At 32.4% G+C, this 23,200-nt stretch overlaps 2 protein-coding genes across 4 annotated transcripts in view; one reads left to right on the forward strand and one right to left on the reverse strand.

Moving 5' to 3' along the window:
* LOC134722540 (uncharacterized) overlaps positions 1 to 8,125 on the forward strand; it is a 32,676-nt gene extending 24,551 nt beyond the window's left edge. For 2 of the 3 annotated variants that reach the window (XM_063586180.1, XM_063586172.1), the window contains exons 2-3: positions 2,154 to 2,995; positions 7,572 to 8,125. In XM_063586180.1, the coding sequence (XP_063442250.1) occupies positions 2,178 to 2,995; positions 7,572 to 8,040 (1,287 nt within the window). In that variant the 5' untranslated portion in view covers positions 2,154 to 2,177 and the 3' untranslated portion in view covers positions 8,041 to 8,125. Of the gene's footprint in view, positions 1 to 1,745; positions 2,996 to 7,571 lie in introns of those variants that run through there. The other variant, XM_063586164.1, reaches the window with a different exon arrangement.
* Positions 8,126 to 11,969: 3,844 nt separating this feature from the next.
* LOC134707628 (acyl-coenzyme A thioesterase 13-like) lies at positions 11,970 to 21,667 on the reverse strand. The gene is made up of 4 exons (XM_063567580.1): positions 21,487 to 21,667; positions 15,029 to 15,213; positions 13,201 to 13,349; positions 11,970 to 12,238 (listed from the first exon to the last, which is right to left on the reverse strand). The coding sequence occupies exons 1-4, from the start codon at positions 21,604 to 21,606 to the stop codon at positions 12,225 to 12,227; spliced, it is 468 nt and encodes a 155-aa protein (XP_063423650.1). The 5' UTR covers positions 21,607 to 21,667; the 3' UTR covers positions 11,970 to 12,224.
* Between the last annotated feature and the right edge of the window lie 1,533 nt (positions 21,668 to 23,200).

Consider the following 23,200-nt stretch of genomic DNA (forward strand, 5'->3'; position numbering starts at 1 on the left):
GCCGAAGGCTACCAATGGGTCTTCAATGTAGCGAGAATTCCCACACCAGTAGATGTCCTTCAGCTGGCCCCTTAAAATATGTATACTAGTACTAACTTGTATCTACAAATACTTGTATGGTGTTGTCTATAAATATCATCTTTCAAAACATGCTATTGGTATGCTAATGCACCTTACAGGATTAAATAGAAATAAAATATATTTTAGGGAAGTATTGATAACAAATAAAAGCGCTTTGAATGCATTCGTCGGAAATAATTGCCAATCCATATTTTATGGAGATATAAAGTCAATACCTGCTGCATATATTTGGTAACATTAAAATTACTATAGATGATAAAATGTCTATTGAATTGAAAATAGACGTTATGGTTTGAAAAGATACAAATAAGGTCAGATTTCAGAAAAAAAATCTATAGATAATTTGATCTGAATGTATCTATATGAGAAATTTAAAATACCATTGCCAAAAATAAAAACGACGAAAAGACAAACAAAAGTTGAAATAAATTCAAACGACTTCGAAAGATCTCATATTAACACAAAATTACTAGATTGAAAAGAACTCATTACAAAAAAAATAAACGAGATTCTTTATTACGGATATTCAAATGAACACATTTTAGGTTAAAAAAAGTTTCATTTAAATCGCAACCCTCCCCCTTTTAATCCCAATTATGAAATAAGTGTACATTCGAAAAGAACGTATAACAAAAACAAGCACTAAACTCTTTAATATCAATATAATAAATTACAAACACTTATCACTAGTAAAAACAAGACTGAAAGGATAAACAATACGTTATCAAAGAAAATCCACTGAACGTAACTGCATATCAAGTGAAATTTGTGCCACTGGATGTTAATAAACTAAAATATATAATGTGCTGAAATGAAAATCAAATCGTACTTCCATAAAAAAAATCGAATGATGTACATTAATCTAAGATTTACCACGGGTTTTTTTTTAATAATCACTTATAGGAAGATGTAGTAGGAGTGCCAGTCCGGAAAGTAATTTTAAAGAAAAGCCTTGTATTTTGCACCCTACTAACGCACTCAGACATTTACGGGCCTATAGGTAAATGTCTATCTTTCATGACGCCTACGTCTTATGAACGGTATCTTTATAGCTTGATTGTTGCTATTTTACTACCAAGAAGTAGATATCGCACTGTATATATCATTACAAAGAAATCCATGTTTACATAAGAGTTTCAAAGTACCATTCATGTTAAAATAATCACATAATTTATTTTATATCAATAAATTTGACCCGTCAATGGGGCTCCTGACGACTTCTAAAGAGTCATTGAAAATTGGTTAAATGTGAAACTTAAACAACGGAAAAAGCTTTTGTTTTAAAGATTTTTTTGTGTACGAATATGGAACAGTTTTAGGTCAATTTCATTATTAATAAAATCGAATGGTTATGACACAAAATTTAATCATATGATTAAAGACTTTTCTTTAACAAATGCAGGTCAATATAATATTTCATATACTTTTGATTAACTTTAATATGAAAATCCGATAATGTGACGATAGTATAAATCGTTACTTGTACCAGTACACTATCAAATATACTTTATCTATTATTAAATGAATCGACTTAGTCCAAGTAACACAATGTAACTTAATAAAAGAGTCGTACAACGGGTGAACAACACTTTAGTTCTTACCCTTGGTTACTTAGTAAAATACGCTATTGAACCAATAAGTTTTTAAATACCCGACTCCGATTATGGTTATGATATAACAAGTACTTTATCTTGTATGTATGGTGTATTGATGTTAACGGAAAATTGCAAAGTGGAAATTTGTATATGTTCTTTTATTATTTCTTGCAATCTTTCGATTGGTTTGATCGTTGTAAAGAGATTTTTAGTATGTTAAGTCATCGTTATTGTGCGATCACTGAGTCAACAACACTTCATATAGACAGTTATTTGAGAAGTTGAACTTGGACATGAGATTTTAAGAGACAGAAAATGCCAGATGAAACAGAAGTTTGGGCTGTTCCTGCTCACATAGGAACATCCCCACCATACAAATCAGACATGAGATTTCGAAATATGAAATTAAATGCGAGATTATTAGGTAGAAAGTCGAGAGAAAGGAAATTAATGCTACCGTGTGATTCTCCATTTCAGAAACGGAATCTTACTAAATATCCAATGGAATACAGCCACACGGAGTCTAGAAAAAATGCAGATGGACAGCATATTGTTCGAAAACTAACAGCTGAGAAGGTAAGGAAAGCTCAAGCTGACAGTGAGAATTTACGGCAATACAGCTTAAAGATGTTTGATAATGCCGTTGACGTCTATACTCATCGTAATGATCAAAGAAATGTTCTTTCTGAAATTCCATCTCGTGTAATGTCAGGACATAATGGACCAACACATAACGGCAGTGTTTTATACAACAAAAGAAGCAATATTATGAACTCTATCCGTCTAAGGCCACAGTCAGAGATTCCAACTAAATTCAACCATTTGAAATCACAGACAATACAACCTCAAATAAAGCAAACATTATGTAGAAGCAATAGAGAGTATACAGTGTCGTGTGTTTCACCAAAAGTGCAGTCAGCTAGGTCTGTATCAACTATATCCAACACCAGTGAGTTTAGGCTTATTCCAAATGGCTCTATGTGTTCAGAGGAATTAAATTGGGTTAAGTCAGAAATGAACGACAGTGTATTTGAAGACAATGAAAACTGCTCAAACACATCTTCAAGTGTTTCTATGGACCCTAGTTTTCTCAAAAGAAATCTGCCTTCAGCGAAGATTCATTTTTATTCAATTGAAGAGGATTCTTCGTCAGAAGAAGACGTTAATGTTACAGATGTAGTGCCGACCGAAGAACCCAAAAAGGATCTTATACCTGAACCTCAGCCTGAAACCTCTGGACCCAAATCTGGGAAAGGACGACCGAAGAGTGGGCGATCGAAAAGCAGTGCTAGTCCAAAATCAAAAGCTAAACGTGGAAAGTAAGTAATCATATAGTTGTTAATTTCTGTGTCATTTCGTCTCTTGTGGAGAGTTGTCTAATTGGCAATCCTACCACATCCCCCTTTTTATATGCATGTTTGTTAAAATATACACTGAATCAATGATTCGCATTTCTGTTGTTAAAGTCCCAGATACAAGTCAAGCGATTGATTTGAACTGTGGACCGATCTGCTATTTATTTGTTGACCTTTATACTGCTTTTTACTTATACCCAATACTAGTTGAAGCTGAAAGTATCTGATACTGTTGTAAATAAGGAGAAAGACAATATATGTTTGCAAAGAAGTATGCCTTTGTAAATTTGAAAGATTTTATATCTCTTTTGTTAAAGAAAATGCGAAAAATGAGCGATTAAACTGTACTGTTTATACTTGATAATGTGAAGTATTTGTACTAAACATTTATTGAATTATAATACAACAATCTCTTATGTAATCAAAATCAACTATTATGTAATCTTAAATAAGAAAGACCTCTTGAACTTTAAATTGCTTTGTCACACGGTTGGAAGAAATATAAGATTACCGAGAATTAAAATAACGAAAGAAGAAGATAAAAGAATGACTTAATTGTGTTTATTTTAATCAACTTATAATTAATTTTATTCAATTTTTGTGCGACTTAAAAATAACCAAATGTTTCATAACTATCGGTGTCGTATCTTGTTCCGAAAATTTGTAATCGTTTGAAACCACTTGGTTCTCGACACAGGAGTTTTTGTTACTTGGTCTGACGTAATGTTTTGATGACTTAGTGGATTTTTTCGTGTAGCCTGATAGTGTCGTTCAACCTCAAATTAAAGAATTCTCATTATTTAAAAACATCTTAAGATATCACTTTATTCAAACTTTATGACAACTCGTTAAAATTATAAATACAATGACAGATTTTTTTCAGATGAAGATATCGTCAATATATGAAGAGCTCAAATCGACTGGTTTTACTTATAATCTTAAATCGTAAAAAAGAGTTGTTTATTAGAGATAACTTTGATTCACCTAAACTAAAATGACGGCCTTTCGAATTTATCTGACATATCCGCCTCAAACGCCAAAAAATCCTAAGTTTATACTAGAATCGAAATAATTATGTCATGCCATACTCGATGCCGATCTTAACATGAGTAGGCATAATATTTGCCCTTAAATTTACACCAAGTTTTCGAAACTTTGGCATGCAATAAGGTTTCTTAATTGCGAGACATGACCGCAAAAAAAACAAAATGCATGAAGCTGCTTTTGACTAAACTATAATAGCCAATAATTTGATATAAGAGATTAGACAACAATACGGGTCAAAACTGGGTTACACTGTCAAGTTTCTCGGTCTTACAAATTATACAAAAATCTATTTAAAACTAATTTAAAAACACAAAACCTATGTTAACAAAGGGAACTAATCATCCAGAAATATATTTTATATTGATAGCTGTCAAAACATCGAGTAACATTGAATCGGAATAAAGACTGATTTAATTTATTATTCATTAAATGCAGTGTCCTTAGGTCAATTTACCAGAACACATATTTTCGTTTCTTAACTTTACATAGGTTTACAATAGTATCCTTAGGAGCTCGATAAATGTGGACCTGCAAATAAGAGCTTGATCTTGTCCAAGGCTATTTTCTTTTTTAAATAAATGTTATTTACTTTTAGAACATCAATGCGCTGCCAGTTCAGTGAGTTCATCTTCTAAATCTTTCGCAAAATTCACTATGAAATCCCATATACAAATAGCGAGATGTGATATGATTGTAAATGATACAACTACATGTATGCAGTTCAAATGACGATTATATAAGCAAAAAAAGGTCATGAAAAGGCCTTCAACAATGAAGAAAAAACATACTACGATAGTATCCATATTATTTAAAGATTTTACTTGGAAAAATAAGTTCGTCGAGTTTTCTTGACGGATGTAATTTAAAGTGGTTGGGTTAAGATCCGCGCGACAAATCTTCGTGTTTGTCATGGTGTCTGCGTGACAAGTACGTTAAAGTGACATTTATCTTTTTAACGGGTTTAAATTGTTACTAATTAGGATAATAAATATAAAGTTTCTTTTGAAATTGGGAATTGTTGAACGATTTTCTGCTTAGTTAATATTGGTTGACTTAAACGTTTAAATTTAAAAATCTATCTTCTATTTACCACTTTTAAATTAAAGGACTGTTTATTTTTTTTCTATGTCTATTAACTAGCTTTTGGAAAACTGCACATATGTCAACTTGAAAAGGTAAACCATGTCCCTTTTCTTCATCAAAGCAGTGATTTAAATACTATTATACAGTCTGTAAATGAGATTTCTGCATATTTAACGTTGCTAAAACAAATTAAATAATAGAATAAAAAATCCCCGGTCGTATCCCAATCAGAACTTTTGAATTTTAAGACTCTTAATACCCAATTAGTTTAGAAAGCTTTATGTACTTGGCCGTCTAGGAGGCTAAACTAAAATTTAAAGATCAAGGTTAACCACAAGCCATCTGCATATTTGAAATTTGAATTTCGAAAGAGAGACCATTAACATAATTATGAAATACAATGTTTAATTAATTATTTGTTGCAAATAATCATGTGACGAAAATACTGTATGGCCCATATTATAGTGTTTCTTGACGTCTTTAGGCCATCATCATAAGATTGCTTGGTAGAAATTTATTTATCATTGAACGAATTGCCACATAATGCTGGACTTGTGTTGTCAGGCTTTTGTATGCTGAAAAACTACACCAATACAAAAGTGTTTAAGAAATTACAAATTAAATAAAGCCATCAACGGGCCCCCATTTTGTGTGGGAAAGTTGATTATACATATATAGGGAATCATTGAAGCATGACTGGAGCGGTCCCCCTCAAAGGGTAGTCAGTGGACACCCTCCCCTATTTATGAAAATTTCTGGATCCCCCACTGAAAAAATAACTTACCATCAAGTTTTTTAATAGTATTATTTGGATTACAGTCACTAAATCTTGACCCAAAAGTTTCGTCGTTTCAATGGGTTAAACTAGTAAAACTTCGAATGTAACCCAATGTGCTTTAGTAATAATATTACAAAAATCACTCTTGATAAGAGTTGGTTAAATTATTGCTTTTTTAAATAAAACAGGACAAAGGGTACCCAATACTCCTAATATATCCGGATTTTTAATTTAAATCATAATAAAATTTCAATAACATAACAAAAATCCTTTGGGTGTTAGTGTAATAGGGTTGCCGTCTCATTGGCGTATACCTTATTTATTCTGTTATTCATATATTCCAATGCATTAATATTCAACTTCATGAAATTCAATGTGATACAAATACTGATAAAAAAAAAATCGTCGTAATAACTGACGTACCTCACATGTTTTACTTTGTTCTGAACGTCACCTCTCTTGCATCCGTAATCTTGTCACAATCTCTAACGGTCTGGTGCTTTGTGGACAAAGATGTGCAAGCTTAATCTTATCGTCAAAACAGTATGAATTTGTAAAACAATAATTTTGGTCTATTTTGTTAGTGACGTCACGAATAGCACCACATAAACAAAATAATGTCTGAATTCACAGTATTCAATATTTTAACGCATTCAATTTTTAAAAGAAGATATTATTTTCTTTTAAAGAGCTTGTCGCGCTAATCTTTTAACTTTGCATCGGATTCCCACACTAGAAATTTCATAGAAGATAAATATTGAACTATTGTTTTGTCACCAATTATGGAGCAAATAGTTCGTTGAATTGTGAAAAGATGAACAATGAAAAGGACTCAGGAAAGTGTAGTTCCATAGATATATTTGTCATAAAATTGTATTAAGTGGATTATTTTTATTATAGTTTGCATGCACATCATTCATATATTCTCTCTGTTCCAATATACAATGTGTACTTCATATTGTCTGCTTTTCTTGTCGACTATATATAAGTAATGTTGAATTTCGATTTTTATTTAGCCATAACTCTAATCTCATATTAGCAACTTATGAAACTGGAAGAACGGATACATATTTACTGTTTGATTGTAATTGTTAGTGACAACGACGAAGTAATTACAGCAAATTTACCATCATGCTAAACGAAGGCGTGAAATCACAATACTTTTAATTTTATACTATTAGTCCATAATCAATAAGATTTTAATATTTCAAACATGACACAAATTGATTTTAGAATTACTTGGAGTTCTATCAGCTGTTAAAAGTCAATTATCTTATGATAAAAGTTCTCACAGGAACTGGTTAGTGTACAAAGTATTAATGTTTCACTAGCGTCACTGATATCGACATTGATCTTGTTTATTTTGTCAATAACGACATACCGTATAGCGGCCCCGATTATTTTCGCAGGTATAAAATTTCGCGATTTTCATTCAATAAGGTAAACAAAATATTTTGGCGGTTATTATTTTGGCGGATTCAAAACTTTCATCACTACCTTTGCATGTGCCGTTTAATATTGGCGGAATTCATTTTGGCGAGTTTGTTCTATTTGCGACAATAACCCGCTTTACTGTAATAACATTTGATAAAAATGATTTATCCTTCTCATATTGTCTTTCTTATTTTCCAGATCACCCAAAAGTAAAAAGGGTAAAGACAAGACACCAGTTCCTGTTACCCCACCGCCTGAACCGGAAGTAAAAGTAATTGAAACTCCTCCTCCTCGTAAACCTTTAAAAGGTCCAAAGTGCTGGGTAGACGATGCAACAATTACTAGTGAAAAGGAAATACTAAACGACGATGAAATTGTTTCACAAACTTCTAAACCTGGAAGTCCAGCGTGTAAAAGTCCTACAAAATCAAACGTTAGCTTCAAAAATCAAGGTGAAAGTCCAGATATAGAAAATGTTCAAACTTTACCAGAACCCGTGAAAAAAGAACAATGTTTGGTGCTAGAGGAAGTAGAGCAATACGTTCCGAATGGACTTCCTTCCTTTATATGTCCTAGCTCCGAAGAGAGATCTCGACAAGAAGCCATTAAAGACTGGCTTGCAGGGTGTAACTTTGGATCTGCTAGTAGATGTGTACCATTATTATAGATTTTCAATAACAAGAATCTCAGTTTGCCATGTGACTTACAATTAATAAGTAATTGTCATTTATTTAGTAAAAAGTTCATTCGTTTTGCTTTGATTTTTGTTTGGCCCATAATCTAATTAAAGTTAAATTTCTGATGTGTCGTGCGTAAATCTTTATGCACCACATATCAGAAAAGGGAGAGTAATTAAAGACATAATTCCATTTTGTTGTTCTACTTGATCGACGCATTTCGTGTCGACATGTTTTGCTGCTTCTATTCAAAAGACATTTTCTGTGTCAGTGTTTGAATTTCTAAATATTTGTTTTAGTCCCGAAGTACATCTGAGTATCAAACTCATAAGCGTAACAAAACCCAAGCAACAACAAATTTTTGCGAGGGGTTCGTTATAGGTAAAACATTCTACTAGTATATAAAAAAGAAGATATGATATGAATGCCAACAAGACAACTATATAGGTCACCGTACGGCCTTCAACAATGAATAAAGCCCATACCATATAGTCCGCTATAAAAAAACAAAATGGTACATGTAAAACAATTCAAACGAGAAAACTAACGGTCTAATGTATGTACGATAATTAAATATGTAACACATCATATAGTTCATTTTCGTCTTTAATGTCACTCTTTCTGGTATATATATTTGTGTGGAGCATAAAACTTTTCTCAAACAGTAAGATCTTTACTTACTTAGCGTTGATCTGTTCAGTTTAAAATGATGACAAGAAAAACGTGTAATGTTTGCAAGTTCTCAACTAGAATCGAACCTATATCTGAACTCATTTCAAGGCTTTGTTTTCAATAACAGTAAAAGACTTGACCGGATACTGTTTTACGTGAATTTAACATTTGTTGTTGAGGAAAGAACCATCATCAATATAATGTATACAATTGTTGAGCAGTGTTCAACAAATTCTAAAATAATCTAAATTGTTTATACGTTAACTAAATAGTTATTTCATATTTTGTCATAGAATCTTCATTAGATTAAACCATTTTATTGGGTCCTTCGCGAACTGCATGAACCAAGAAAGCAAAATGGACAAATTTAAAAAAAGCGATCGAAATATACATGTAGTGTGTAGTTACAATAAAATCTTATATTTGTAATAATTTAGAATAGGGATTTGAACATTTTAACGGAAAGGTCTAGGTTCAGTCAAGTTCATTTATTGTATTTATCGTCTTTATTGATGTATATTATCATTATCCATTACCATATACTAGTGATGCATTAGTGTGTTAACGATTTTCATTTCATAAGAAGACCAAAGGTTGAGACACTATTTATATTCGACCATATATTGACATCATCGTTAAATATTTGAACTATTGGTAGAAATCGATATGAAATTAAAGTTAAAAGGAAGATATTTATTCGTATTGAAATGAACTCTGGTGGATAGATTTGCCATAAGCAATCATACCATATTTCCGTATATTTTCATTTAAAAAAAGGTCCACTTGTGAGAGCATTAACCAATCACTCCTCGCATTACAAATGGCCAGATACGACTAACGCGGATTTCGAATCCATTCTTAATGCAAAATATATATTCCCTTTTAGAAAATAAAATCAAATTGTATAAAAACCTATCAAACAAAGTACTTAAAAGAATTTAAATTTTGAGATATTCCATCAATTTCTTCGTTTCGTGATAAACCTTGTGCAAAGAATGAACACGTGTTATTTGTGATCTGTATAAAACCTCCCTATAACCCTTAGGCCAGTTGAAAACAAAACATGGTCAGAATCATACCAAGAGAAGTTTTGTAATACACCATGATGCATGTAACCTTCACACATGACGACTTCTAAACAGATATAATTTATCCTAGTTTAAATTCCTTAATTTTCTAAACTCCAGATATATAACAGTAAATCGAAATACACTAATGATAGTGCATTCTGTGATTCAAGGTATTACAACACTCTAACAAACTTGTTCAAAAAGTTTAGTCCGGGTTCATAATATATTTCAAAATATTCTTCGATGAATAATTTCTTTTTGAATTATGAACAAATAAAAGATCTACAATGCTACAATTAAAAAAATCAAAAGCCACAGCTCTTTAGGTAGTGTTCAATAACGTTAAAGCATTGAAAATGTTTTTGTTTATTATTTTGTGGTAAAATTTCATCCCAAGATTATTTTTTTTTAAAACACGCAAATTCTTTCTAATATTATCTAAATGAATTCTTCATCATCAAAGTCGATTTTATGACAAAACAAATTGGGAACTGGTGAAGCAAGAACACTAGTTATGATGAAAGTAACAAAATCGATAGTTTTTTACATCGGTAACCATGTTCGTACATTTTGAAAGAATGTTAATTAAAATACACACGCAAATGCAAATGTCTGATTTTCTTTATTCATCGAAAGAATATTGTCTATTGACAACACCTCAAACTGTTTAAATATGGATGAGAATTGATTTGAAAAACTGAGTAAAAGAATGCTTATAAGTAATTGTTCACGCCCTTGCCATCTTAATGTCGCATTGACCTTATTTTTCTGTTTATATATTCAGTTCAACAATTAAATATTTTTATTGTTTCCAGCCTTGCCCTCTGTTTGTCGCATTCGGGGTCTTATTTTTCTTTTTTATATATATTCAGTTCAACACTTAAATATTTAGATACATCTTTAAAAAAGTTGAAGATCGCTTTTTCTGGTAAAATGGTGAAAAGTCACAGTATAACTGAAATAAGTGACCCTAAAGAGCATGTGTTGCTCACCTTGATCAATGTGCAACTTGAACCACGAGAAGAATAAACATTCACATAAGGATTCAACTGACGATTTCGGCCATGTTGAATCATTTGTAGATATTGTCTTTTTTTACATTTATTTTTTTTGTATCTCTTTCAGTTACCAAGACAATATAAAAAAAATATAAAAATTGTCCTTTTTGATGTTACAACTCTTTTAAGTACTCGTCTGACAATATTTGTCACAATAAACAATTTGTAGATCTTTAAATTCTGAACAGGCTTGTTCCAATCAGTTTTTGTTCTCTCTAACGGTTTTCCAAATTAGACAAAACGTATAGAATCCCTATGGAGGATGTAAAAATAACTTATTTGTCGACAGTAACCAAGTAATGAGATTCGCTCGAAATCATATGGAAAGGGCTAGACTCATCAGATGGACACGAAGCACAAAAAAACAGGTTGGAAATAACCTTTAACAACTTCAGGGTCAATATAAGTTGAGAATTGAAATGGGATATATGCCAAAGAGACAACAACCCGACCACAAAGCAGATAACAGCCGAAGGCCACCAATGGGCCTTCAGTAATGCCTGAATACTGTGAGAATCATTCATGTCGTTTAGAACCAGCTGATTGTACCTTCATTGTTCGCTAAAGCTCATCATTCGAATATGTAAACCGACAAATGGACAACACAAATGTATTGGAAAAATACATTTAAGAATCAACTACTTTGAATCAATTAACTAAACATCTAAAACTAAATTGTAAAGTCGCACCTATTTCAATGTTGTTATATATATTACGGTTTGAATGATAACCTTGTAGTCAAATATGTATTTTTAATTGAATTTGGTTTTTACATAGGGCTATTTCTGCGTTCACACTTAATTTTTCAATATTTAGTTTTTCTTTAGGATTCATGAAAGCCTTTTTCGATAAACGTTACATAGTTGGTAAGTTTTATAAAACCCACAAAACACTAAAGTTGGTAAATTAAGTTCGACAAAAAGGTGTACAAGGAAAATTGTCGCATGGCAGTTACAAAACAATATTATGAAGAATGCATGTTAGACCTCCCGTCGAGACAAATGAACTAAATGATTGTCATAAATAAGTTCACAAGAATGTTACTTCTTTCACATATGTATAATTAGTTATCTGATTTAACAGCCAGGGGATTAACAGGTATAAAGCGGTTAAAAACAATAAATATTTATGTCTTTATTGTCACAAAAACCATAATTTATGCATATTCATTGCCATTTAAATATAAATTACACATTAAGGGTGAGAACTAACTATGCAAAACTTTGGCTCATATTGTATATAGTCTGTATTGCGCAATTCTTAGCATTTGTTTACTTTTGATTGTGTTGTCAGTACATCTTGCCATCGTTGATTCTACATGAAAACGATGCAAAAATTATCGACCAACCTGTGAGTACAGAATTGTCAGAAATATCAGAGTTTGTTTTCTGAAAAATAAAAGAATCTGAAATTACATTTTATACATGACGATCAACTGACAAGTAGAAAGTTAAAAAAAAACTTCTTTGATTTGGACTAAACCCCCATGTTGCAGTTACCATGGTACTTTGTTTTGGACTAAAACCCATGTTGTAGTAATCAATGGTAACGGTTGTTTGTAATTCATAACTTTTAGCTGAAGCAGAGACAATAAACGCGACTTGTTTACACAAGTTTCCATTACTTTGAAGTATAAAATAATACATTGCATGACCGGATATCATCTTTCTTATTGGTCAATGGCATTGCGGGTCAGCACGAGTTCACGTGTAAGTGCATTGTGGTCACTTCCTTTTATCATCAGCATTTGCTGTGTTAACTTGTGATTCTTATCAAACAATGTGTTCAAAATTCCCACCCACATACCGCCCTTTATATTATCTTTTGAAGTAGATATGTATTATATATGTTTATTAATGGGGCAGGTTTTTCTCCCCACCTTTGCTATTCTTTGTCATTTATTCAATTGACATGATATTAGTTGATGTAATTTCGTAGTAATTATGTATTATTATTTCATATTAAATATGAACTTTTATGTCAAATGTTTTATTTGCAAAATGTATTTTTTGCATTTTATGATTTTGAATAAATGACCTTTTTTCGTCAGTTTAGTTTTTATATCATATAGCAAATCAAGCTCAGACTCTGGCTTGAGTATACGTAGTATGTTTATGGTATCTAGCTGTCCGTCTTAAAATACATTATACGTATATTGAAAGATGTATGGCAATTTATTCATTGAGAATATTTGAAGAATACTCTTTGATTTATAACAATAATGTGATTTTTAAATTCGACGTGACCTTGACCAAAATTTTATTAAGTGTCCTTAATTTTGCATATGTATTCAAAGTAACGCTATTGCTGATTTTATTATCTGTATACTGTGAGATATGTAACCTCTTACCCAAAATCAGTTTTGTATGTTTCCCTGTTGCAATAATCTTTTGATTTTTATCAAACAGTGTTGCTGTTAGAAAGGCAACCCTACCACCAAGTTTGACTGTTTTGCCTTCAATAGTTATCGTCTCTCCAAGCTCTGCTTTTCTCATATAACTACCAATAGTAAAATGCATTCATGAAATTTAATCCTATATTTTTTAGTAGGATCCGACAATACTTTTTTTCAAACCTACATAAAGGATAACTTTTTACAATTCACATTATCTGTGCATTTGTTTTCAAAACAGGAGCATTGAGAACATTTAATGCTACATTGCAGCTGGGAATGCAGGAAAAATACTGCAAAAACATAAACAACGGTCCCTTGTCGTCTGCATTTGGTGGTTTCGGAGGCCAAATTGTTCAACTCATGAGGTTCAGGAAAGGGATATAAAAAAAAGAAGATGTGGTATAATTGCCAATGAGACAAGATCAAAATGACACAAAACTTAACAACTATAGGTCAAATCTATAATACTAAAATTACGAGGTCCAATTTGTCAGCCGTCATCACGTAAAAACGACGAATCAAAGAATTCAACTTTATATACAACTAATATAGTACAAAGGTGTAGATTAAAAATTACACCACATCAGGCCCTTTTGTTTTCTTCGTAATTAATATTGCCAATAATTAAGAAGTTCCGGGTCGAGTCCGATACCGATACCAATAGTATATTCACCTGTTACCTATTACCTTATCTGTACGTTCCGCATCTGACAGGCGCACCATCAAACGGTGTATTCAGGATTAATATGCTTATTCAGGATTGATATGCTATATACACGGGTCATAATCACAGGGTTGACACTACTAAATTGCCAAATTGTTACAGGTCTATTGTAGTATTTTAATCAGTAAGACTTTCTAATATAACAATAAGAATACTAAAAATCTTGACTTAAAAATAAGGCGTATAGGTACAGTTTTCAATTTGTTAGCGGGCATGACGTAAAACAGCGAATCAAAGAATTCAACTTTATTTATAACTAATATAGGACAATGCTGTTGATTAAAAAATACTCCTTTCCAGGATTTTTTGTTTTTCAAATGATTAATATTACTAATTGATAAGTTCCAGTTCGACGGGTTCAAACAAAAAGATTTGAAAACAGAGAAAACTGTATATCTTATTAATCGGCACGACTTTATCAGATGACAATACTAATACTAAAATAAGGCTTGCGCATAGTTATATACTTTAATTCAGTCACGGACCCGCGATATCACGGGTGTGTTCTAGTGTTCTTTATTTCTCTATTCTTTTAAATTTAAGTTGTTTATTCTCTACTTTTTGTATTTGTTTGTAAATTAATCCCTATTATTATTATTTAAGCAACCAATTATTCTGTATTCTTTAATAAATTATATTTTAGCAACCAATTATTCTCTATATTCCTAGCCTCGTCCATACTCTTATGTATTGATAGTCTTGTTTGTTAACAATCTTTTTTACTGCTAAAACACTTTCAGCAAATTGTTTTACATGTTCATCATGATGAAGGAAATATATAGTAGATGTTCAGCATCTTATATGTTCAAAATAACTTAAACTGTACATCTTAAGTAATCGAGTTTTCCAAAAACAATATCAGTAAAATTGAGAATGGAAATGTGTCAAAGAGACAGAATCCCGACCAAAGAACAGAAAACAGCCGAAAGCCACTAATGGGTCTTGAACACAGCGAGAAATCCCACACCCGGAGGAATAGTCCTTATAATCGTATTGTTCATAGCAATATGTTCAGAACAGCATTAACAGCAATCGACACAAGATAAATTGTTAATTTACCTAACACTAAGATCAACGCTTATATGTCTGTGGTGTCTAGTGGCAGTTGATAGTCCCCAAGTTGACACAGCGTCTACCAAGCTGGCAATAATTCCACCATGCAATGAACCGTGACTATTGGATAAGTTCTTCGGAATGGTATATCTACATACAATATTTCCATTCCCTCCGGATATAACCTCTACCTGAAACAAGTATTCTATTATTTTATAGCAACGTCATTTGTATTGTATGTTGTCATCATCCTATTTTATAATAAACAATGTGCTATAATTTTGAGTTTTGCCATGTAGTCACAGATAATAAAAAAAAAGTCTTGCCTTAAAAGATAACACACATATATTATAATTTGACACATTTTTTTCACTTGCTTTACTACTTTTGGATGAAAATTACACTTAATGCATGCATCAGTTTTTTGTATTCACCTCCATCAGAACATATTAATTTTACATTGCATGTATGTTTCCTTATGATACGTTATTTTAATTGGCTAGTAGCAATCTTTCGTCTTTTTGAAATTGACATTCATTACACAATGAAATGCATGTAACGTTCACCTCCCAAAAAAAGAGTGCACAGGTAAATTAAAGAAAAACTTGATAGAAATCGTGTTCTCATGATCCTAGCTGAAAAAATGTAATTATATGTAAAGAATGCTTCTTTTTGAAATTTCATTGGGTTGTAAAAGCGTTGACCGTGTACACATTTGTAGAATGAAATGTACTTTGGTCAACGCTTTTACACCCCAGTGAATTTACAAAAAGAAGCATTCAATTCTTTAGTGAGTAACCATAACAGTTTGAAACCCAAGAACGTATAAATACCCGAAACGCGAGGAGCTACTTGCATATGACCGAAAGGACCATAAAAGGTTGTCAAATTCATTTGATGTCAAAGGCTGAGGTACTTGAAATCTTAGTATCGTTTCTATTTTTTAATTCGTGAACGGAAATTTTGAAATATCTAGAAGTTACTATTTTGTTTGTGACACTGCCTACTCAGTGCGTTCTTATACCGATACTTACCTCCTAAAACTAATTTCTATTCTTCTTCCGAAACTACGGAAAATGGGCAAATTAAAACGAATATTATTTTGATAGAACATGCAGTAATTGACAACCCCCACCACCTCCCCAAAAAATACATCTATTTTTATGAAGATTTCGAAAAGATATTTTGTTTTAAGATTGTAACTGCTTTTTTGTAAAATTGTTTATTTTAAGGTTGTAGCCATAGTATGACTATTTTAATTATTATGTCTGATTTGTTCCACATCGTTGTAAATTTAATGGAATTTAATGAGACTGTCGTAGAAGTGAGAGGTTTAGCGCTATAAAACCAGGTTCAATCCACCATTTTCTACATTTACAAATGCCTGTACCAAGTCAGGAATATGACAGTTGTTGCCCATTCAATTGATGTGCTTTGTCATTTGATTTTGCCATGTGATTAGGAACTTTCCGATTGAATTTTCCTCGGAGTTCAGTATTTTTGTGATTTTACTTTTCATAGAAATCCTTAGCTACTTAATCAAGATTGGATTCGAGCGCACCTGACACGTGTGGGATTGGAACCCACAACTTGAGTGTTCACAGGCTAGTGGTACAGTTGTGCGAGAACTAAGACCACTAACTCGGCCTCCGAGGCCCTCCACAGGTAAACACATATATGTTCAAATGTTATACGAAACTATATGCGTGACTCGTAATAAAAACTAGAGGCTCTAAAGAGCCTGTGTCGCTCACCTTGGTATATGTGAACAAAGGAAGCAGACAGTTCATGACAAAATTGTGTTTAGGTAATTTTGATGTGTTTGTACATCTTACTTTACTGAACATTCTTGCTGCTTACAATTATCTCTATCTATAATGAACTTGTCCATGTAGTTTCAGTGGAAAATTTTAGTAAAAATTTACAAATTTTATGAAAATTGTTAAAAATTGATTATCATGATTATAACGGACAATAACTTCTTAGGGGGTCAATTGACCATTTTGGTCATGTTGACTTATTTTTTAGTCTTAAATTGCTGTACATTATTGCTGTTTACAGTTTATCTCTATCTATAATAACATTCAAGATAATAACCCAAAACAGCAAAATTTCCTTAAAATTACCAATTTAGGGGCAGCAACCTAACAACGAGTTGTCCGATTCATCTAAACATTTCAGGGTAGATAGATTTTGACCAGATAAACAATTTTACCCCATGTCAGATTTGCTCTAAATGCTTTGGTTTTTGAGTTATGAGCCAAAAACTGCATTTTACCCCTATGTTCTATTTTTAGCCATATCGGTCATCTTGGTTGGTTTGCCCGGTCACAAAACACCATTTTATAAACTAGATAGCCTAATAATGATTCTGGCTATATTTGGTAAAATTTGGCTCAGTAGTTTCAGAGGAGAAGATTTTTGTAAAAGTTACGAAAAATGGTTAAAAAATGACTATAAAGGGCAATAACTCCTAAAGGGGTCAACTGACCATTTGGTCATGTTGACTTATTTGTAAATCTTACTTTGCTGAACATTATTGCTGTTTACAGTTTATCTCCATCTATAATAATATTCAAGATAATAACCAAAACAGTAAAATTTCCTTACAATTACCAATTTAGGGGCAGCAACCCTGTCTGATTCATCTGAACAATTTTACCCCTTGTCAGATTTGCTCTAAATGCTTTGGTTTTTGAGTTATAAGCCTTTTACCCCTATGTTATATTTTTAGCCATGGCGGCCATCTTGGTTGGTTTGGCGGGTAAAAAAACACAAATTTTAAACTAGATACATCAATGATGATTGTGGCCAAGTTTGGTTTAATTTGGCCCACAGGTGCTTGAGGACAGGATCCTGTATGAGCCCCATATAGTCCCTCCCCCCTTTTTTTTTTTTTTTTTTTTTAATCATTTATCTCAGATTTTTCGATATATATCACTTATTTGTACCATATATATACTAATATACCATATTTATACTCTAAATATGCATGTTTACTATCAACGTGAATCTCGACTATAGAGCGAAGCGAAAGGTTGCCAACTCCGTTTCAAGAAATTGGGGCAATGGTCAGGAAAAATTGTTTTAAAATCTAATAAAATGTCTCTTACCGGTCTAGTCAACGAGTACTTGCTGTTCCCATATAATTATCCTTATTGAATATCAATATCCAGACATAATATATTACTGTTTAAACACTTTTAATTAGTTTTTTTCGCTGGCGGTGTTGCAGTTTTTTTGTCCATTCAACTTCGATCAACGGAAGTTACTAAACAACGACATCTGTGTGGTCTTCAGCTCAAGAAGGATAACTCCACCTGAAAACGCGGGAAATTAGATGAGTTCCGGGGTAAATGCAGGGAAAGAAAACATACGAGAATTTCGAATGTGTACATTTCGAAAATCTCTGACTTTTTCTACCCCGGAACTCATCTAATTTCCCGCGTTTTCAGGTGGAGTTATCCTTCTTGAGCTGAAGACCACACAGATGTCGTTGTTTTGTAACTTCCGTTGATCGAAGTTGAATGGACAAAAAAACTGCAACACCGCCAGCGAAAAAAACTAATTAAAAGTGTTTAAACAGTAATATATTATGTCTGGATATTGATATTCAATAAGGATAATTATATGGGAACAGCAAGTACTCGTTGACTAGACCGGTAAGAGACATTTTATTAGATTTTAAAACAATTTTTCCTGACCATTGCCCCAATTTCTTGAAACGGAGTTGGCAACCTTTCGCTTCGCTCTATAGTCGAGATTCACGTTGATAGTAAACATGCATATTTAGAGTATAAATATGGTATATTAGTATATATATGGTACAAATAAGTGATATATATATATATAAAAAAATCTGAGAGAAATTGTTAAAAAAAAAAAAAAAAAAAAGGGGAGGGACTATATGGGGCTTATACAGGATCCTGTCCTCAAGCACCTGTGATTTGGCCCAGTAGTTTCAGAGAAGAAGAATTTTGTAAAAGTTAACGACGGACGACAGACGACGGACGACGTACGCCAAGTGATGAGAAAAGCTCACTTGGCCCTTCGGGCCCGTTGAGCTAAAAAGGGTTTTGAAATTGTCTTGTGATCAGCTTTATTATTATTAACATTACAAGCTTAAGTTATAAAAGGCAAGTTAAATAAATAACATTCTGTATGACATTAACTTTTATATATTATACTCATGTAAATATTAGAATATCAAGATTGGATTCGAGCGCACCTGACACGTGTGGGATTGGAACCCACAACTTGAGTGTTCACAGGCTGGTGGTACAGTTGTGCGACAACTAAGACCACTAACTCGGCCTCCGAGGCCCTCCACAGGTAAACACATATATGTTCAAATGTTATAAGAAACTGTATGCGTGACTCGTAATTAAAAAAAAGGGTTTTGAAATTGTCTTGTGATCAGCTTTATTATTATTAACATTACAAGCTTAAGTTATAAAAGGCAAGTTAAATAACATTCTGTATGACATTAACTTTTATATATTATACTCATTTAAATTAGAATATCCACAGTATGCATTTTCTTGTTATATTAGGAAGTCAAACAAGGAGACAGTTTAAGTTCTACTCTATTAATGTAGTTGATTTACATGATCAAAATTTAAACAATTTATTCAGATGTGCCGATGATTTAAATTATTACTGTTATTACATGAATCCGACACTGGTCTGCAAAACTCTTTATTCAGTCTTATTCCGTCTGTAAAAAAAATGGTCAAAACAAAAAAAGAATTTTTTTTCTGAATGGAAAATGTTATTATTATAACTTCAATGCAATGGAATTTTTAATTTTATCTAAATATTTTGGATTGCTTATCACAGTTCTGGAGCACAGAAAACAACATGTTGCCTGGAAGCCGAATCTACCATACAACTTTAAACCATAGCTTCATTTATTCAACTCAATGGTAAAAAAAATCCTAGTTTAACTTGCGGATCAGAAGTATCAATTAACAAATTTAACCCGAATTTCGAAGCGCTAGACAAAAGTGAATTTGAAATAAACACAAAACTCAATATTAAAAAGACAGTTTGGGTAAGTCTTTAACCTTAGCAGGACGGTCGGAATTGAATGCATTGCTTGTAAGTATATTAAAGTTTTATCAGTTTAATATGTACGAATACATTTTTTTGTACTATGTGCGTTTCTACGAGTTTGGTGACTACTCTGACGGTCCACATGAATTTCTCAGACCATTTGAAGTGGTGAAACTCTTACACATAAAGAAAATTCATGATCTTAAAAACTATCTGAATTATCCAAACATTTTTGATAACCTTTAAACACTAACTTAAACCAAAATAAGAAGATTTTAATAAAAACAATATTAAAAAAAATAAAATTATCTCAAAAAGAGATGGGATTTCAACATATTTTAATGATTGATTGTTAACTGCTTCCAGTAGCAAATATTTCATGCATGTTCAGGACGTACAAGCATATACTATTTAGATTATGTAGGGAAGGCTGTCTGGTGTAAAGGTCAGATTAAACACCATAAACAGTTTTACTACACCAGATGCACAGGTTCGACAATAAATGTTAAGTGATGCTAGGGACCATTATATTTAAAAATCCAAAACTTACTCAAAATTTGATGAACTGATAAAAGCGGACATGGTTTCGTACTTGTAAAACCCGCATAGCCAAAATAATGCCTGTCGGAAAATACCTTTGTGACCATATTTATATTCCCTCATCACCTTTGAGTTTTCAATAAAATATATACTAAATACGAAAAATAATTATTTATGTAAACTTTAATTTAAACACCAAAACAACTTAAAACAAAATTAAAATTAAATAAGTGCATGCTCATTAGCCATATAAACTTGAAGATATGCAAAACCGATGATATACTCTAATAAGAGGCTGTGTAAATTTTGAACAGGACAAGTTGAAAATGATATACATGTCCCATAATTCAAAATTTAGGTATAAATTTAACATAATGCGGGGTTCACACATTGTCGATTATTGCTCCCGTTTGAGATCGATTCAGACAGCGATACGACACGAAAAGTGAAAAAGTCGGATTAGTATCCTCAATTATCTGGAATGTCCTATCATTGTCTGAACGCAGTCGTTTAAGTTCGTAACAGATTCCTACGGATCGGGAAGGGTCCGAGTAGGTCAATTGTCTAGAATTTCACTAACGGCCGGGAAACGACTAGACACTCCCGAACCCGGAGGCATCCCTCAGCTGGCCCCTAAACAAATAATTAATATTATAAACTAAAATTAAAACAGTATCGTGATCACGCCTCTGTTGTGCTCTTTCTAATAAATAAAAAACCCTATATAGGTAAGTTTATACAAATTCTGCCTGCAATATTCTTTCTAAGGAGATTACAAACGCCAATGGTTTGCTAGTTTATTTACATTGACTGAAATTTGTAGCTACAAAGGTTAAAATATAGGACATAGAGGTAAAAATAATACTTACGTCTTTAAAGATATTTTCAAACCTGTGTGGTAGGTTAACCCTTTGTGCAACAACCTCTTTTGCGTAGTTTAGTCCATCAAGGCTTTCTAATTTGCTGTTATCATCAATTCCATCAGACATTGCGATCTAATACAAAGTAAATGATTATCAGTCGAACGGGAGACTACTCCGATTATACATTTATAATTTTGTAGAATCGGAGCAACAAATTGTCACGTTTATATAAGCGTAGTTGGTATATATCACCAGATAAAACTCAATGATTTTAGAATGAAAATATGGCCAGTTATGGTGGGTCAGTAAAAGGAATACACGTTGTTTGCACTTCTAGTTCTACTACTCGATCTGCACGTTATTCGTTAAACAAAACTTGCAGAAACAAACTCTTTGTAAAATTGCTTATCATTTCTCTAGGGCATATCATCTTTGTCTAGTAACAGTTTTTAAATAACAAGTCATTAAAGATTGCATATTTTGGCGTTAATATTGAGTCACTGATAAGGTCTTTGCGTCGGAACTAAACACATTTATTCTAAAAACAGTTGTTGGCATGACACGAGTTATGTTCTTCTCATATATGTTATGATGGTATGATACTAAACCCCTAACGGGAAGGATTGTGCCTGATGTTCATATGATGAAATCATAATCTTTCAGTCAGTTTAATTGAAGTCTGGAGCTGGCATGTCAGTTAACTGCTAGTAGTCTGTTTTATTTATGTATTATTGTCATTTTGTTTATTTTCTTTGGTTACATCTTCTGACATCAGACTCGGACTTCTCTTGAACTGAATTTTAATGTGCGTATTGTTATGCGTTTACTTTTCTACATTGGTTAGAGGTATAGGGGGAGGGTTGAGATCTCACAAACATGTTTAACCCCGCCGCATTTTTGGGCCTGTCCCAAGTCAGGAGCCTCTGGCCTTTGTTAGTCTTGTATTATTTTAATTTTAGTTTCTTGTGTACAATTTGGAAATTAGTATGGCGTTCATTATCACTGAACTAGTATATATTTGTTTAGGGGCCAGCTGAAGGACGCCTCCGGGTGCGGGAATTTCTCGCTACATTGCAGACCTGTTGGTGACCTTCTGCTGTTTTTTTTTTATTTGGTCCGGTTGTTGTCTCTTTGACACATTCCCCATTTCCATTCTTTCCATTTTATTTAGTTCCAATCTATAGTCCGATCAACCCACTTGACGGAAATATGAATGAAATATTTGCCACTGAACTTTATACTAATGATGAATCAATCAAACCTCTTTGTTTCAGCAGCACATACTAAACATCGACAAGGCTCATCGTTTCTTAAAAGCTTGAATAATACTTCATTTTAGAAGCTAGTGGGATTTAACCGCTTTCCATGTACAATTAATTTCAGAGTGTCAGTTTTTTTGCTTAATAATATTTCATTTTCCATTACTACTTCTATATTCTTTTTAGAATAGAAAATGGAAACGGAGACATGCAATCAATAATCCATTAATGCAGCGAGAAATCCTGCGCCCTTAAAAAATAATGTATACTAGTTTAGCGAAATAGACGCCAAACTTAAACTCCGAACTAGACAAATGAACCTTTTTTAAACACACACAAGTAGAGTTTCATGACTTTGGATAGAAGCAAAAATGCGACAGGATTAAACGTTTTTGAGTGATTTCAACCCTCCGTCTGAACATATAGCTTATGTGGAATAAACAAACATAGTAATACACTTA

The sequence above is a fragment of the Mytilus trossulus genome, chromosome 1 (genome assembly GCF_036588685.1).
Source record: "Mytilus trossulus isolate FHL-02 chromosome 1, PNRI_Mtr1.1.1.hap1, whole genome shotgun sequence".
Taxonomy (NCBI): Eukaryota; Metazoa; Mollusca; class Bivalvia; order Mytilida; family Mytilidae; genus Mytilus; species Mytilus trossulus.